The sequence below is a fragment of the Ailuropoda melanoleuca genome, chromosome 1 (genome assembly GCF_002007445.2).
Source record: "Ailuropoda melanoleuca isolate Jingjing chromosome 1, ASM200744v2, whole genome shotgun sequence".
Classification (NCBI taxonomy): domain Eukaryota; kingdom Metazoa; phylum Chordata; class Mammalia; order Carnivora; family Ursidae; genus Ailuropoda; species Ailuropoda melanoleuca.
Genome location: NC_048218.1, coordinates 126271271 through 126290587, shown reverse-complemented (window position 1 = coordinate 126290587; position 19317 = coordinate 126271271). Strand labels below are relative to the sequence as shown.

Sequence of the window (19317 nt, the reverse complement as noted above, 5' to 3'; positions counted from 1 at the left end):
AGGACGCCACTAACTGCTGAGACACCACGTCAATTTAACAGCACCTTTCTTGAGAGGAGGGAAAAAGAAACTTGCCATAGTAAACGTACACACGAGGGAAGAAGGGCTATGACTTTAGAAACAAGAGGGCTTGGAACCTTCTTTAAAGTCCCGAGGCAAATCTACACACGGGTTCCTCATATGGGACGCTCTGGGAGGTAACACTCTCAGGGACCCCAGCCAAGCACTAAGAATCAGCTCCTTGAGCGAGAACTCCAGAGCCCCTTCTAAAAGGACAAGCACTCAGGAGAGTTCCAGCTTGGACAAGAGCTGGGTTCCTGCATCACCTCAGTGAAAACGATGTGTAACCACCACACCCCTAAATGCCCTTCTGTTATAAAGCACAGTGCACCTGGTCTGGGGATCGTGGGCTCTGTCTACGGCCAGTTCCTCCTCCTGGGCTGGAAAAAAAAAAATCTTTGTTTCTCTGCTCCTGCCCCAGATAAGGTGTGTTTGTGTCTGGGGTCACGTTAGTGGAAAGAGAGGTGCATCGTGATGGTGACAATGATTACCCAGTGCCTATGGCTGAATTCAGATACATTGAGAGCGATGAGACTCCACAGTGAAAGAGATGTTTTTGTGTTTTACTCCAAGACCTCAGAGCACTTCAATCTTGGGAGAGCTGCTGCAAACCCCCGGAGGGAGGGAGCTGGGTGCAGGGGTCCCAGCATGTGTGCACCCACCTGCGTCCACCTGCAGCTCTAGCTCTTACGGTGCCGGTTCACTACACCGGGGAGGGAACGCTGCCTGGGAAATGCTGCTCTACTCATTGCTCAGGATGGGGAGAATTGCAAAATGACCTTTTGAATCTGTGCTGGCAACATTCTTTCCTCGGATTTAAATAAAGCGATGACTGTTCCCCTAATTTTCCTCGGTTGATACTGATCTGAGGAATGGAACAGTGCAGCCCGCACAGCAAGGACAAGCCAGTGATGAGTCAGAGCCAGGGGTCATGTTACAGTGACAGCCCTCCAGAAATCAGCTGTGGTCAAGGATCAAAGCAGCAGCCTCCCAAGCCGCTCAGCTCAGCGGGGAAGGACGTTTCCCCGGATGCCGGATGCCGCCTCTCCAGCCGTATTAGAACAGAGCCCGTCATTCTCTTCCAAGGAGTGGTATCTTCTAAATGAATGTACTCGTTTACATGTGGAATCTGGCTTCTTCACAAATAGCAAGCCAATTTTCCTTCATTGTTTGCTTCCTCCCTCTTTTCTCATAAGGTTCATTTTTAAAGAAGTACACTGAGCATCAACCGTATATCCAGCACTCATCATTAACGCAGGTAATATAATGGTGAGTGTGACGACAGGGCTCCTGGCTCCTTGGAGCTACTCCTGGTCTGGGCTGTGTGTGTGTGCGTGTGTGTGTGTGTGTGTGTGTGTGACGGATAGATGGAGAGAGAGGGAGAGAGATGGGATGGACAAGTCAACGAGCATTTGCAATAGCCATCACATATGCTAATGCTGGTGAAGTGGAGGGTGTAAGAGCACACTGATTGGGATTGGAGGAGTCCTTCCTTCTACCTGACTGTGTAGCAAGTCAGGAAATATGCTCCGCACTGGGACTCAGGGATGCATAAGGCTCAGCAGCTAGTGTTTGCAGGTGACCCTGCTGCATAGTGATCAGTCCCACAGAACACAGGGATGCCAGGGGCAGAGGAACGAGCTGACGATTTGGTTGGGTGGCAGCTGAGCTCAGCACAAATGCAGATAACACACTTGGGGCGCTGTCAGCCTAAAAAGAGGTCTATCAGGGATGTAAAAATGAAGTCACCTGCACTTGGGAAAAAAATCTCAAGACACATCTGAGATGGCTATTGTCAAGGTCAATAACAGCCTATGGCGGCAGATCTAGAGGCTTCTTCTCTTTTCTCCTCTCACTCAACCTCTTGGCGTTTGACCGGGTCTACAAAAGGCTTTCCTGTTTTGGTTTCCATGTCGTCATCCTCCGCCGTCATTCCCGCCAGATCACTGACTATTCCCCTGCTGACTAATCCTAAATGTTGACCCTTCTCTTTCCCAATTCAGCCCATCATCAAATTCTGTCAGTTACACTTCCAGAACGGACCTCAAAGTTATCCTTTTCTGTCTATCTGCACAGCACTGCACTTGTCCCTAGGAGGTTTCCCAGGCTCTAAGCAGCCAGAGTGATCATCTAAAAATATCAACCAGATTATGTCTTTCCCTCTCTCGGTGCCCTCAGTGTCTTCTCACCGCACCCAGAATCAAACTCAAACTCTGGACCCTGGCCTGCAGGGCTCTATAGTTCTGGTCCCGCCCACCTCTTCTGCTGTGCTCTCTGCTGGGACACTCTTGTGCCAGCTCTTCATAGGACTTGGTTACATTTGTGTTTATGTCATTTAACCTACCAGAATGTAGGCCTCAAGAAAGCCATGCCCTTGTTGTGATGCTTACCACGATGCCTGCGACACTAGAACAATGCCTGCATATAACAGGTGCTCAGTAAATATTTTTCAAATAAATGAATGAATCAAAGCCATGTGACTCTGAAGGTGACCCAAAAGATTCAGCCTTCAAGAAATGGGCTTTGGGGGCGCCTGGGTGGCAGAGCGGTTAAGCATCTGCCTTCGGCTCAGGGCGTGATCCCGGCGTTATGGGATCGAGCCCCACGTCAGGCTCCTCTGCTATGAGTCTGCTTCTTCCTCTCCCACTCCCCCTGCTTGTGTTCCCTCTCTCTCGCTGGCTGTCCTTATCTCTGCCTTATAAATAAATAAAAAATCTTTAAAAAAAAAAAAAGAAATGGGCTTTGATGAGATTATAAGTAGTTTTTTTTTCTTTTTTTTAATTATTATTATTTTTTAAAGATTTTATTTATTTATTTGACAGAGATAGAGACAGCCAGCAAGAGAGGGAACAGAAGCATGGGGAGTGGGAGAGGAAGAAGCAAGCCCATAGCGGAGGAGCCTGATGTGGGGTTCGATCCCAGAACGCCAGGATCACGCCCTGAGCCGAAGGCAGATGCTTAACCACTGTGCCACCCAGGCGCCCCTTTTTTCTTTTTTTAAAGACTATTTATTTGACAGAGAGCGAGCGAGTGCGCACAAGCAGGGAGAAGTACGCAGAGGAAGAGGGAGAAGCAGATTCCCCGCTGAGCAGGGAGCCCGATGTGGGGCTCGATCCCAGGACCCTGAGATCATGACCTGATCTGAAGGCAGGACGCCTAACCGACTGAGCCACCCAGGCGCCCCAGATTTTTTTTCAATTAAAGATGAATTCAGCAATCCTAAGGTTATGAAGATCCTATTAATTTGGCTTTAAATTTGAGCTGAACCATTACATCTGCTGTTTATTTGTTAGCATTTCTACTTAATTCCCAAAAACATGCAAAAAGGGAATTTCGAGGGGTGCAGAGGAAAGTAACTCCTGTTTGTGGGTCTCGGGGATCTGCTCATTTGTTGGCTATAAAGGGGAACCTGTAGGCAGCGGGTATTGACGATGGTATCACTCCACCACCTCTTACAAGCTCCCTTTTTTTTACCTGTCAATATTTAAAGGTCTGTTCAAATGATGTGGCTGAGGCTCTAAACACACTTACCAGAGCTGATTTATTCCTCCCTTCTTCCTTTCCTCAAGACTGTGCCCAAGTTCCTCATCTCTGCCAGTAAGCAGACCAGGTCAGCAGTGTGGGAGAGAAAGAGACAGGGAACTCAGCTGCCTGTGAGTCCCTGTGCAGATCCCATAGGGGACCACAATGACCTTTCTGTATCCAAGCCTAGTTACAGTGTTGTAGGGAGTTCCAGACCCAAAACATTCAACCTGCACAGTGGTTAAAGTGACTTGAGTCAGATAGAGGTTGGAACCCTGGTTCTGCCACTTACATCGGCCGGATCTTGAGCAAATTTCTTAAATCCTCTGAATTTCCCTTGCCTTTGCTATGTGACATGGCAAATATGACCACGGTGGCGACAGGATTCACGAACACATAGAAAACTTAGTACATATAAGTGCTTACCACGTGCACTATTACCTTTATCATCATTGTCGTTATTGGTATTTCTGTTTTCCATTAGCAGAGTTAAAAAAAAAAGTCCGGGTTTGGGACCAGGTCAACCTGCTCTGTTCCAGACCCAGCATTAACTGTAATTTGAGCAGTTGCAAGTTCAAAAATATAAACATCTGAAGTGGAGCAAAACGCAGTCCTACTTTGTTGTAGATTCTCTCAGATGTCATGCTTGACTTACGGTATAACCGTTTGGTAATCGGTCCGTCTGCCTTTCTTTCCATAGCGATCTCTGGAGGATTTATAGGAATTTCCTGAGGACCTATCGTATGAGTCACACTTGACCAGATTTGATGGGAAGAAGACATCAGAAGAAACAATGGCTGATACTGTTTCTGATATAAGAAGCCCAAAAGACGTATCAATCTAGGAGTTCATTCCGGACCGGGGATACATTCATCAAATTAAAGGTAAAAAAGAATCCTAGTAACAATATAAAGTTTGCACATATTCACATGCTCTTGCCAAGCCTTATTAATTAATGCTGTCAGACTCGACGAAGAATATGTTTGATGAGAACAATTTCCTTTAATTATTTTATACTTCTCCAGGGTAAATAATCCACTCTCGTAAAAGACGATGAACAGAAGCAACAAGAGAAATGTAATCTCAACAAACAAATCCAGCTGCACTGACACCCAGACCCAAGTGCTCCGCAGTGGTTGGTGCCCGTCAACACATTCAGACAGGAAGACCTGTAGGATAATTAGGCGGTGATGATTCCCCAGAAGCTCAGGGGGCACCGACTTTCAGAGGGACTTTCTCTAGGGCTCAGAAGCACAAATGGTGTGTTTCCTCCTCAACTAGAGGTCACCCGGACACAGACAAGATAAAAAGAACAATGGCAGGAAAGCCTGGAACCTCCTTAATGAGGCTCCCGTGTGCAGGGCTGCTGGGCTGTGTCACTGCCGGTACCCAACCGACATCGGCATCTGGACGTGCGTGGAAGGAACGAAGGTGAGTTGCTGTCACTCATTTATTTTCCCGCTCAGCCTCTCTGCTTTAGCTCACAGTTCATTAAATTCGAATGCATCCCTATCAACATGCAAAACAGCTACTTGAAGGGCATTCAAAAATATAATCAGGAAAGGGAATAAAAAGGCCTCTCTGAGAAAAAGGGGAAAAATTAATCCTCTCTTGTCTACTGAATGACATCTAGGTTCTTTGGTTCTAATACATTTTTTTTAAGTAGCAGTGACATCCAAGGATTATCTTTGTCTGATGGATGGGGTGTGGGGCTGCACAGCTCTCGGTGTGGAGGGCAAGCACCAACTGTGGCTGAACATTTCTGAAGGATCTGTGTATATGGACATGCTATTGCTTTTGCCTTTTCTCCCCTTTTCTGGTTTTGAGGTGGGAAACTGCAGCTTATGGGTTTCTAGAAGATAGCTTGTTTTATGCTTTGCATACAAATGTGATGGGGAAATTAGCCCAGTGACCAGCTCTATGGAAGCTGAAATAGTAAACTTTTTACATGCTGCCGTGTGTGTGTGTGTCTGTGTGTGTGTGTGTGTGTGTGTGTGTGTGCGATTCCACGGCAGTTATTTCTGGGCTTCGTGTGTATGTGCATGCACATTCACTTTCACGTGGAGGAAAATTTAAATACAGAAAAGCACAGACTATGCTTTGACACATGGGGGGTGCTCTATTTTATGGGAGTCGTTTTCAACGGGGAGAGATTTTGTCCCTTAGGGGACGCTGGCAATGGCTGGAGATGGTTTTGGTTGTCATTACTGAGGGTGGGGGCTGCTACTGGCATCGAGTGGATAGAGGCCCCACACTGCACAGGGTGCCACCATTACAAACAATTATCCAGCCCCCGAAGGGAACAGTGTTGCTGGTGAGAAACCCTGCTTTACAGTAGTTCATTATGCAAGCATATTAGGAGATACGGAAAGAAAAACAAATCATACTCCTTTCATTTGGACAAATCCTACAACTACAACTTCATAAATGTCCAACCCCATTACAAAGATACAACTTAAATCTATTATAGTCTTCTCTTTGATTACAGTATTCCAAACTGTTAAAGCACGCAACTACCAAAAGTAATACCAATATTGTTTTTCATTGTAGGCACCTTGCATCTCCTTGTTTTGAGCTTATACACACGCCTGGGCACACAGATAAGACCCCCTACATACACACGCACACGCACACACAAGTCCACCTGCATGCATGTATCACACAGAGGACTCTTTTTGGAAAAATGACAACAGCAGTCTCTCTGGGATGAGGGTGGGACCCACAACAGCACTGACTTAAGAGGAAGAGTCACACATGTAACCCTCCTACTCTGCTTTAATCCCAAGCGAAAACCCTTTGGATAAGCTTTCTTTCTTTCTTTCCTTTTTTTTTTTTTTAAGATTTTATTTATATATTTATTTGAGAGAGAGAGAGAGATGTGCACAAGCAGGGGGAGGGGCAGAGGGAGAGGGAGAAGCAGACTCCCCACTAAGCAGGGAGCCTGATGCAGGGCTCTATCCCAGGATCCTGGGATCATGACCTGAGCTGAAGGCAGATGCTTAACCAACTGAGCCACCCAGGCGCCCCTGGACAAGATTTCATTACAAATCTCTGTAGCTTATCACTTGGTTTTTGATAGCCTCTTTTTTCTTGTTAAAGCAAACTTTGTTTCACTATTGTATGAAGTACTTTCCAAATGCAAGTTCTTCTTCTTCTTTTTAAGTAGTCTCCATGCCCAATATAGGACTTGAACTCATGACCCTGAGATCAAGACCTGAGCTGAGATCAAGTTGGACGCTTCACTGACTGAGCCACCCAGGTGCCCCAAGTTCTTTTAATCATTACAACCACCTTATGAGGCAAACCACTCTACCCATTTTACGGATAAGAACACTAAAGCACAGAGAGACCAAGTAACCTGCCCAAGTCACATAGCTAACGAACAGCAGAGCTGGAACTTGATTCCAAGCAGACTGACCCCAGAGAGGCTACTCCCAGCCATAAGCCAATCACATCATGGCAGCATATCAAGCTACAACTAGGGCTGGGCAGCCTCCGAGGCAAGGCTTCTGTTTCCCCCTTTCTGTGACTACCCCTAAATCACCTCATCAGCTCACCTAAGGGGCTTTAATAACAAAGCAATCCCTCAAAATTCTAGATCTTCTAGAATTAGAATTAGAACTAGAATTAAAATCTAGAACCAGAATTAGGAAGGGTGGAGGTTTCAAAGGCATCAAAAGGACGCTTGCACAGACTCAGGAAACAGACCTCAGAGGACCAACACAGGTGGGGTGGCCCAGAAGGTGGCTCCCAGAGAGCCTCCCTCCATACCAAGCACAGGGTCTCACCTCTGGGCCCACCTGCTTTTTATGTCTGGGACATCAGCGTGGGGCACAAAGTCAGGAGCAAACAGGAATGCAGAGAGTCCTGGGAGTGGGGACTCATGTGACCCTGTATGGCAAGGCGGCCAAAGCAGGATGGACCTGGCAGGGACCGCAGAGAGGGACCTGGAGCCTCACGGCATTTCCAGAGAAGCTGACGCTGGGGCCTCATGTGAACGTAAACCATACCTATAAAGCCAGATCCTCAAGGCTGACAATTCTTGCCTCCAAGAGTATGCAAGGCTAAAGATGAATCACAGGCCAACATCTACAGGCTGACCTCAGCGCGCACACCCCCTGAGCCAGGGCAGGAAACGAAGACAGGAAGCATTCGACTGAATCGGTTTTCCCATTTTTCATAAGAAACATTCAACTTAATAAGAAAGAGCCACACTTTATTGACAATAATAGCTACCCTTTCTTTATTCCCTTACCATGTGCCAGGAAACTCTACCTTATCTCCATTCCTCACAGTAACTGCGTGGCAAGAACGATCACCTTCATTTTAGGGGAAAGTGAGGCTCAGAAAGGTCATGCAATTAGCCCAACGTTACACAGATAGTAAATGTTAGTCAAGATTCTAAGCCGGGTCTGTTTGACTCCAAAATTCATGATTTTTCCACTATGGCTTTCAATTTTTCACATTACCATCAACCTTCAAAGTCCCCAGAACCAACTGCCTAAATACTCACACACACACACACACACACACACACACAACGTGCGCTTTTTTCAATTTAACTTAAACAACCAGGACACCGAGATCTTGGATGTTGCCACACACCCCTCTCTCTCTCTACGCCAGTATCTATAAAATCCAGGAGCTGAATCACACAAGCTGCGAAAGAGTATGTTGCTAGGAGAACACATTATCCAGTCCCCTGTCATTTAAAAAGTGACCAGTTCAGAGTCTCAGGGCTGGGCACGGCTGAGCTGGGATCTGGCCCCAGGCATACCGGTCCCTAGGTATGTCCATCCCCCTGCACCCCAGCTCTGCTTCCTGGGGTCAGGGCCGGTGGTGATGGACTCATTTCTGGGTGCTGGGAATACAGAGCCGACAAGGCACATCACTGGTTCTGAAGGGACCCAAGAGGCTGGGAGAGAGGCCAAGACAGTCCACAGAAAACTGAAGTGCACGGCAGAAGGTGTCGTGGCACAGGAAAACGGAATTTGATGGCTGTTAGGAGGGCCAACTCACGTCCAGCTGGGGACAGTGAGACACGATGCCATGCAGGAAGGCGAAGGAAAGGAACCCACACTCTGGGTGTATTTGCAAGAAGGTGCTTCCTACCAGTGACTCCGCACCAACAACTCCGTGAGGCAGACAAGGTGGGGAGACGGAGGTGACCTGCCCAAGGTCACACAGTTCACCTAAACTGCTTTGTTTGGCTCCCAGCCCACGTCCTCTCCATTACAACAGACTTCAAATACTGTTCTATGGACCCCGGCAGGTTGGGAGTCAGGCGAGGCCAGGTAGGTGGGGCTCGAGTCCCTATACAAAGTTCAACTCCAGGGGCTCTGCTTTGCATATATATTTATAGATCAAGTTTCATCCTGAGATTCCTTTCGAAAAAAAGCTCTGATAACAAAATAGGGATTAAAGACCTGGACTCACAGGTGCTCCCTGGCCAGTGAATGGGGGCAGGTCCCGGAGTCTGGGCAGGGCAGGGAGGGCACGGGATCCATGCAGAGGGGCAGTGAGGGACAACGGCTAAGCAAGCTGACTAGTACGTCCCCCATTCTGGAGTGACGCAGCCTGCATTCAAAGTCAGGCTCTGCGCCTGCGCGGCTTTGAGACCTCAGGCAAGCGCTCCCGAGCCTTAGCTTCCTCACGTTCAACGCAGGGACCACAGCGGTCCCTACTTCACAGGGCTGTTGAGAGGATTCTACACTCAAAGACAGGGAAAGAGCATAGCACTGTCCCTGGCATTTAGCAGTGTCATTCTTACTCACTTGTTGGAAATAGCAAGGCTAGTCATTGGATATAAAACAGCAAGAAAAGAAATATCATTAAGCCATTGAAAGAATTCTCGGGGAAACTAAGAAATCCTCCCTGCCCCCGAAGAATTGCTGTGGTTCTGAGCTCTGCCTTGCATTCTCCTGGTCTGGATAAACACAGGCTGTGAATCAGCAGGACACACGCCTGAAAGACAAGGGAGGTTGTGCGCTCTGTCTGCTGAGCTGTGGTTGTGTTTCCACTGCTACTTGTCAGCTGGCTCGGCGAGAAGCTCAAAGGAGGCTGGGCTTCGAGTGATGAGGCCAATCACCCCAAACCCCCAAACTAATTTACTGGTGGCCACAAAACCCTGGGCTGTCTCCCTAAGCTCGACTTGGCCTTGAACCAAAAGGCCTAGAACAGAGGGAGGCAGGTGTGTCAGCAGAGCCAAGACCTCGAGACCTCTTTCACTGGCTAGATGAGGCCTCACCTTGGGCAGAACTCTGTAGGGCACAGTGGGGTCCCAGGTCCCTTTCTGGTTCCTTCCATCAAAGCCTCTGCCAGTGAATTAAGTTCCCAGGGAAGGTTTTGATGGCTTATGGGATTTTCGTCTGTCCCATTAGCAGCTGTATCCCAGTGCCCAGAACAGCAGCACGTCCCTGCGAATGAATGAACGCCTATCACATTTGGGGTGCCCTAGCCTCCGCATCTTCACGAGAGAAACAGAAGCAATTGGCCACATGGATGCCACGGTCACTCACTGAACAAACCAGCTGTGTGGGATCTTCCCACCACTGCTCTGCTTTCCATTCCCCCGCCTGTTACCTCAGCTGGTAGCACCACCTCTGGGTCTCTGACAGTTTCCCTTTGGAAAGGTCTGACCTTTTCTCTCCTCTTGGAGGAAGAGAGGGTCATTTGCTACAGAGCAGTGAGCAAGGTCAGCTCGTGCCGAGCACATAACTTGCTCCTTTCATGCTCAGTCTGCCAGAAGCGAAAATGTTAGAGCTAGAAGCACCTATGGAGATCACTCCTCGTGGAAGAGGAGGAGAAACTAAGCTCAAGGAGCCGGCTGCAGGGACAGCGGGAGACTTGGCCTCTACACAGAGCTCTCTGTATGGTACTTTATCTTGGGCCCTCTCTCTACCTTGTGTAGGTAAGAAAGCTCTGGAAAGTGCCCCTAAATCCTAGATTCTCTTTCTACATATTAAAAACACAAGATATTCCCACTATATATATATATATATATATATATATATATATATGCACACACTGATAAAGATTATATATATATATTTAGATATGGATATATCATATACATACATATTCATAGATGATATTAGAATACATAAAAACTATTCTAAAGGCCCAAATACATTTACTGAGGAGGAGCTTGGATAAGCAACTCGCTTTACTTTAAACCGATTTATTACAGAACAGTGACAACTGAAGGGGGTGGGGGAAAGTCAGAAATGCTGAGTGTGAGAAAGGGGAAATGTGTAATTTACAAAAGCATACCCAATATTATTATTGCTTTGATTTTTTTTTGGCACGATACTTAACGTGCTTTGAGCTATAACAGTAAAAGGGGGCAGTGAGACATGACGTTCATCAAAAAGGGAGTGGGGCTTAAGTAAAAAGATCGAGAAAGCCTCTTGGGGAATGCACAGCTTTGGAAATCATCTGGTCCAACTCCCCATTTAAAGATAAGGAAACGTCCATCCTGCGAGGTTAAGCAACTGCCTGTCCAAGGTCAGTAGCTGCTTGTGCATTCCCGAGGTAGCAGTCATGTGGACTTTATCTGTTGTATGTCCATGGCACCTGCTCTGAAGGGGGGTCTAGGGTTTGCTGTGGTACTACTGAAGGGAATTTATTACACCAAGGATGTAAAGATACAGAGGGAAAGCAAGTTCCCAAACACAGACAGCATTCTTGGAGAGAGAGAAAGTGAACCTGAGGCTGCAAGTACCAGGCATTTCCTTGGGGCGGCAGCCTAAGAACCCCCTCAGTCCCAGCCACTCCTGGGGTAACCCCCGGAGGACTCAGTCTGGCCCCCTCTTTCAGGAGCAGCTCCTCAAGCCACCGCTCTGCCTTTCCTATGGTCACCTTGAGAGGCCCCCCGAAGGTTGGGTGGATGGCTTCAGTCTGGTCCCATTTCCCTAAACAAATAGCAGGTTTTCTCTCATTTGTTCTGACAGGGCTGAGCATTTCCGAGAAGGACTACAGCTCCACAAATAGTTCCCCTGTGAGAAGAGGCAGAGCCGTAGGAAGAATTTACCCACGGCCTTGGGCGAGGGCAGGCACACGGGCCGACCCGCCTGGGAGCCGAAGGGGAGGCGACTGTGGTGGGAGCGGTGGCTGCGAACGTGCGGCGGGGTGCGGGGGTCCACTTACCGCAGTGCGCCTGGAAAACCTGTGGCTTGACGGCCTGATTGCAGGCACTGCACACTACGAGATAGAAGTCGTCATGTGCGGGATAATGGCCAAATAAGTGCATATCTGTGGGGGAAATGAAAACACGGTGTTTTGAAAAAAGCAATTAAGTCTCAGAAGGTCTATAGTTTCCTCTCGCAATTTCCTCAAGGACAGTTTTTCAAACGAAATGCACAGAAAGGCAATGATCTTTACTAAAGGGAACAAGGTTCGTCCTAACACAGCTCCCGGCTGTCACAGAAGCTGCAGCCTCACGGACCCCCCTCTTCACATCGCCCCTGCAGGTGGGCCGCTGTAACCCCCAGTGTGGACAGCATGGGGAGCTCCCCGCGTCCTATGCTGCGGGGAGCTACCCTGTCCCGAGAGAGAGCCCACGTGTTAGCTGGCACCCAATGGGGCTCTAGTTATTTGAGGACGGCGGGGGTTCCCCCAAACCCATTCCAACTTAAGCAGAGGTCTCTCAGGTGGGTTGGGGGTCAGGAGGACTGAGAGAGCTGCTGCCTCTGTTTCCCCACCACCTGAGGGGGACCCCACGGCAAAAGGAAGCCACCAAACAAGCGATTTGTTTGCTGCCCTCATTACCCGTTACTCATCTGCCTGACATTTACAGGCACCGTGCTGGTGCTGGGCATGGCTGATGACTGCCAACGAGGGCCCCACTCTCCTGGAGGGTACGGCGGCAGACGAGAGAAATATGACACAGCTCACCACACAAGCCATCATGTGGTTCTCACTGGGGTATGTGCTAAGGAGAGGGATGGGGGAATCCTATGAGAGCATGTGGACCCAACCTGGTCAGAGGCACTGAAGAGGCTTCCCTGAGCAGGGGGTATTTTGCTGAGACCTCGGGAGGCGTGGGGGTTCAACAAAGGGCCGGGGGGAGGAGGGGAGGCCAAGTTCCGGGGCTGCCAAGGTAGGAAGGGCTGTGTGTCAGGGGAACCTCTTGGCTGGAACAGGAGAACAAGGGGAGAGCCCAGAAGCTGTTCGTCTTGTGGACCAAGTAAGGATTTTTTTTTTTAAAGATTTTATTTATTTATTTGACAGAGATAGAGACAGCCAGCAAGAGAGGGAACACAAGCAGGGGGAGTGGGAGAGGAAGAAGCAGGCTCATAGCAGAGGAGCCTGATGGGGGGCTCGATCCCATAACGCCGGGATCATACCCTGAGCCGAAGGCAGACGCTTAACCGCTGTGCAACCCAGGCGCCCCTAAGTAAGGATTTTTTTTTTTTAAAGATTTTATTTATTTATTTGACAGAGCTAGAGACAGCCAGCGAGAGAGGGAACACAAGCAGGAGGAGTGGGAGAGGAAGAAGCAGGCTCACAGCAGAGGAGCCTGATGTGGGGCTCGATCCCAGAACGCCAGGATCACGCCCTGAGCCGAAGGCAGACGCTCAACCGCTGTGCCACCCAGGCGCCCCTAAGTAAGGATTTTTAACCTGATTTTAAAAATAAGAGAAACTACTGAAGATTTTCAAGCAAAGGAGAGACACGATCAGCTATACACTGTTAAAAAAATCAGTTGTGTGGCCTAAGGGACATGAATGCAAGTCCACACAAAGACTTGTCCATACATGTTTGTAGTAGCATTATTTAACAGCAAAAAGTGGGAACAGCCCAGATGTCCATCAATCGGTGAAGATCAACAAAACACGTTCTCAGCAGATAATGGAATACTATTCAGCCATGAAAAGGAACAAGGGGCCGGCGCCGGCTACAACACAGGTGAGGCTTGAAGACATGACGTAAAGGCAAAGCAGCCAGACACAAGAGGCCACATGCTGTAGGACTCCGTGTGTCCAGATCAGGCAAATTAAGAGAGACAAAACTAGATTTGTGCCTGGCTTGGGCTCGGGGGCCTGCAGGGGTTTGGGGGTGCCGCTAAGGGGTTCAGGGTTTCTTTTGGGGGTGACAAAAATGTTCTAAGACGGATGGTGGTGATGGTTGTACAGTCCTGTGAAAATATTATGAACCACTGGCTTATACACTTTACATGGGTGAATTTGTACAGTACGTGAATAAAAGTTGTCAAAAAAGAAAGAAAATTAGTTAGGTTCCGAGGACACATGGTCACATCTCCCTGTGTACCACTGGTGCACACAGAGCCCCGGGGGCACCTGGCCTTGCCTCCTCTCAGCCCACCGGCTCTAGAGTCACCCCCGAGTCTCGAAGAGCAGGAGGCTGGGAAGCACCCACATGGTTGACGGAGGAATTAAAAGACAGTGTACACACGAGCATGCTTTCTGTCACAAACTTCCTGAACTTTCTCTCCCCACCCCTCAGGCCGTCATTTTCTAGACTCAACCTTCGTCTTTCACAAAAAAACCAGCAAACGTGCGAAGGCTCCCGAAGCTGCAGAGCTAGGTCGCAGGGAAGAGCCGAGTCCCTCATGACGTGGGGACGGCTCGTTTATCACCCGGCACACGCTTTCACAGGGGCACCGTCAGCGCTGTGTCCTCAGAACAGCCCCGCCGCTCAGAGAGACGTGGAATGGACACGTTTGTCGCCGGGCAAGGGGCTGGGTCCCGCACTGCCCTGGAGGAGACCTGTGGCTACGAGGCCGCAGCAGGTCCTCCTCGAGCTGCAGGTGCCTGAGGGCCCACATGCCTCTGCCGAGGGGCCGGGGTGGGGCTGGGGACGCAGGCCCTGTGAACTTCTCACTTGCTGGTGGCCCTGGGCGCGGCCTGTTATTTCCCCTCTCTAGGACTCGCCTCTGTTTCCACTTCTGACTAAGACTTGTTACCACAGGGGAACGTTATTAGTCAGTATCTGGTGGGCGGGAGGCCTGAGGAAAGAGAGGCTGAGACAGAACCCAGCTGTGACAAGTGTCCTGAAGCATGAGGAGGTCCACGCTGGGCCACCCAACATGTCCGGGACCCCTGGATTGAGCACCACAGCGTGGAGAGGACATCTGTCGGTGCCCTTAACTGCTGATACCACTCGGTCCTATTCTTTATTACGGGTTGTTTATTTTTATAATACGTGTTCTTTTTTTTTTTTAATAACAAAAGTGATCCATGTTCTTTGAAGATACATTTAAAAAATGCAAAAGAGCCAGAAGAAATAAAAAAAAAGTCACTGGCAACCTTCATTAACACTTTGCATCTCATTTAGATTTAGTCACATTTTACATCTGGGAACATGTGAAACCAGGAGCTGGCGAGGGCTAAGACTTACTTATTGATTCGACAAGCATTTAGCGAGGGGCCTTACATCCTTTCTGCAATAGATCAAGCTATACGGGAACAGAAGAAATTTATGAATTAAAAACACAAGCGTTAATAAAAATGGCTTGAGTGCTTACTGTCTGTGGGCAGCTGTGCTGAGTCCGCAGGGTGTGGGGAGCGAGCATGCCTCTGCCCCTCTGCTGTGCACACCTGCTGACCTGTCGGAGGGCTCTCGGGACTCCCACTTCTTCTGTAATCCTTCAGAAACCTGCAGAGCCTCCCCCCCCACCCCAGGGTACACACACTCCTCTCTGGTCATGAGTCAGACTGGCCTTAGGCTGGCCGCAGGGGTGAGTGCGTGCGTGCGTGCGTCTATGTGTGCGCTCCCCTTTAAGCTCTTTGCTCCACTAAGACCCTTCTCTGTCTCCTCTAGGACAGTTTCAACCTTGCCCACGTTGGCTAAAAGCATGTCTCCCATGGAAAGTGAAAGGACCTTCTTGCCTGGCTGATTATTCCTCAGTTAGCCGACCTTTGAGTCTCCTCTATAGGCTGCCCAGGTTCTGAAAGCCCAGCAGATGGAGAGCAAGATAAGGGCACTCAGCCTCTCAGAAGACCACCACCTCGCACAGCCTGGCCATCACAGTCGGTGTGCTGTTTGCCTGGGGATGGAGGAAAGTCAGGCAGCACTGAAAACTATTATGCCCGGCACAATGCTGGGTACTCTATTCATTAATTTCCTCTCTCTCTCAGCTTACTGCCCAGACAACACATTCAGTGCAAAAGAACAACAGTGGTGTGCAGCAGTGGGCTTGTCCCAGCCTGTCTCTCCCCAGTTTGTTCAGTGGCGTTCAGTGGTAGCTTGACATCAGTCTTTGTGGGATACTTACACCACGGAAAGGGGCACAGACTACAAATCAGGTCTGGTCTTTTGGAGAGCCAGTTTCCAAGCACTTACCAGAGCACCACTGAAGAAAGATGAGAAAACAGGGAAAAATGAAACCACCTGCAAGGATACCACCCGGGGGAAGCCACCCTTGACAGGTTAATATGGATCCTTCTAGACTTTGTGATGTAAAAACATTACCTTGGTTAATCCTCTTAATGACCTAGAAAGTGGCCATCATCTCCATTTTCTAGGCAAAGAAACAAAGGTAATTTGCTTGAGATCCTGGGGCAGTGATTTGTAAATTGGGCTGAGATGCCAGGCCTCTATGACTCTACGGACAATGCTCCCTCCTCAGCAAAAGGCTGCTTCCTTCCTTAATAGAGCAAAATCCCATTTCACAGATGAAGAAGGCAGTTTGGAAGGGTCTCCTGGGTGACTAACAGGCTTTCCCAAGACTTGGAGGGAGTTCCTGGCATAAGCACAGGCATGAGCACAGGTCAGAAGGAGGGAGTTTTTGTACAGTGCTCATTGCTGTGCAACCTCAGGGAAGGTGCCCAACCTCTCTGAGTGTCAGTTTCCTCATCAATGAAATGAGGCTTACAGTTCACAGGGTTGCTGTGATGGCTCATAAAAGCTTGTGTTTTCTTCCACCAGGGATCCAGGAGAACATGTGGAGAAAGCCTTAACCAAGCTCATCTTTCCTACCTTTCAGAACTAACTAGCTCTTTCTCCACTGAGAGAGTCCTTGCTCCAGGCAACATATCCTTTGTGTCTCCCTCACGACCACTCACAGCAGACCTCCAGGGAAGCCCGGGGGTCCCTCCCACCTGTAGAGTTTACACACGTGTGTGGACTGATGAGGGCTGAAAGCCTTTGGGAGGGCTCTCTCTTTGGCTGTGGCTGGATTCCAGGAAAGCACGTGCACACAAATGATGAGACTTTGCTTGGTTTCAAACACAGTGTTCAACCATCTCCCAGAGAAAGCCAAACCTCTCCGTTTTGCCTCATTTTGCCCCTGCACATAGACGAACTGCAGGTCAGATAGGGTGCTAGCACCACCAGGGCACTATCACAAAGGTGACCTTAGTCATGCCCCTGGCCTGATAACAGGCAGGGAGGGAGCAAACTTCATTAGTTCCATTTGCAGATACGAGAAACAGGTACACTTGCTTCTAGGTCAGTATTTTATGGTTTTTGACCCCAACCCACTCTACACATATACATATCTATCCATCCATCCATCTCTGTGTCCATCATCTCTCCTTGGAACATGTACGTTATACTCTGATATATTCTGCTCTACTCATTTCTTTTTGTTTAATTATATTCTACTTCATTTAAAAAATGCTCATTGAGATTTCAAAATTTCAGGACTCTTTAATGGGTCACAGCTCAAAGTTTGAAAAAACACTTCTCAAGGCAATCCAGCGAGTCAGGGGCTGAGCTCAGCCTGAGAGTTCACTGGGGATTTATAGAGGTCTGAGCTGGTCCCAGTGGTCATGGGGAATTTGGAGCCCTGAACGGAATCATTACTGCCAATTTTATGCTGGATCCCGTCGTAACAGCTCACGAGAGCTGATTGTTTCTTCCTATCTCAGCATTCAGGGAGGTATGCTGGTAGCTTAAATCAGCCAAGGTGGGGATATTTACACCACGTGAATCAGTATCCACCATAAACCAGGGCTTTTTCTCTTGGAGAGCTGGCTATTGAAACATTTAAACCACGGACGAGCACCCATTCTGGCATCACTCTTCCCTGTATTAACCTCCCTCATTACAAAAATGGAGAAGGTAATAATCATCATCTACCACAATGGGATGCAGAGAGTGTTCTGTGAACTTGGGGGGGGAATCATTATATTAATATAAAGTTATGGTTGGGGTACTGATCATGAACCCAAGAACCCATGCACAATGGAGCCAGGTAAATGTGTGGATCACTTTCTGTATCCAGTGAGCACACAGAGGCTACAACGTGTCCACATTCTACTGGCGAGAAGGGGGTGGGGTGGGTGGAGTGGGGGTAGCGGGGAGTCGAGAATTAAGTTATTGGAGTTCTTTCCAATGTCTGTCAACTTAATGCTTACTTATTAAGGGTTATTCACGGAGGTTACTCACAGATTTGGCGCATGGTATTAACCTAAGGCTGCTTATAAATTTATCGCTGGCTATTCTCAGTGCCGGATTTAAAGCGGGCACTCCTGTACTTGTCCTACCTAACTGCCGCTACAATTCTCATTTGTGACAGAGACGACTGTCAACTGCATTCATGCTGTGCGTGTAGACTGGCATCCTCGGCCTGCTTCCCGACGGCCTCCCCTTCTCTAAACGCACCCCACCCCCAGACAACACAGGAGGGAGGGAGGGGACAGAGCTCAGCTGTGATGGAAGGACAGACACAGTTTAGGAAAACAGAATGGTTTCTATGAAAGTAAAACAGTAACTCTGATGGCCTGGTGTCGTTGGTTGACTGCTCCTTAAGTCAATACTGAAAAGAAATGGGCTGGATAGGAGTAGCATTTTATTCCAGATACACAGCTTTTGAGGGGAACACTTTCAACGCACAAAGCCTACGTGTGTGTGTGGACTTCCGTTGCATCCAGTCCTCATGTTCAGAAAATAGCTGCAGTTAAGGAAAAGGCAGGGTGACAGCTCCAACCCACTGTTGTATAGGATGTGTCGCTAAGATGGGACGACAGCTGTTTTTGTGGATTCGGGATCAAGCTAGATGCTGGGCACCTTTGAATTTGCCCCTGGACACCTTCCAGAGCCTAAGACTCTGACATTATGAAGCAACAACCGGGTGAGAGCTCAGAAAATGAGAAAGTTGAGAAGGCGTGAGCCAGGATTGATGCCTTCTCTCTGCAAGTGGGAATGCCGAGCGCAGCGCAGGCTGAACAGAGAAGCTGCAAGAAGCCGACTTGCTTTGAAGGCAGTGCAGCAGCTTATCAGCCATCGGTGATACCTGTGCTCGCTAGAGACAATCCCACAGCCCGAAAAGGAAGACAGCAAAACAGACAACGCTGGATTTGTTTCCACTAAAAAAAGAAAAAAAAAAAAAGCCCCAGAAAATGTCCTTCAGTTTCCCCAAAAGTCTGGTCCAGGGTTGAGGAACCACCCCAGTTGTTATAGGAATTCTAAAAATGTCAAGGCAGTCATCCCTAATACTCTATTATAACAACAATTTCCTATAATTTAAAAATTATGCTTCTCTTTTAATGGACTCCAAAAAACTACTGTAATGAAAAAAAATTGAGGTTGTATTTATGTAATTGTAACATACCACGTCCTTTCCAGGAAGGTGAATGTGAGCCCTGCCTGAAATGTGCTCCTCTGCCCGTAGGAGACAGCCGGACACACAGCACTCAGTAGGACCTCAGGGAGGGCCACCCTGTGACCACGGCTGGGGAGCCGGGTCCTGCTGGGCTTCCTTGGAAAACTCTCAAAAAGATGAGCTGGCGGCTGGCAGTGGTGGTGATCTGAGGGCTCCCCCTTACA

At 48.6% G+C, this 19317-nt stretch overlaps 1 protein-coding gene across 7 annotated transcripts in view; it reads right to left on the bottom strand.

Annotated features, from left to right (window-relative positions):
- The window catches only part of ATXN7L1 (ataxin 7 like 1), a 232869-nt gene that overhangs the window by 139356 nt on the left and 74196 nt on the right, over positions 1–19317 (bottom strand). For 6 of the 7 annotated variants that reach the window (XM_011233095.3, XM_002913630.4, XM_011233034.3 and 3 more), the window contains one exon: positions 11731–11835. The exons of the other annotated variant lie outside the window; for it this stretch is intronic. In XM_011233095.3, coding sequence (XP_011231397.1) covers positions 11731–11835 — 105 coding nt within the window. The remainder of the gene's footprint in view (positions 1–11730; positions 11836–19317) is intronic. 7 annotated transcript variants of the gene reach the window in all.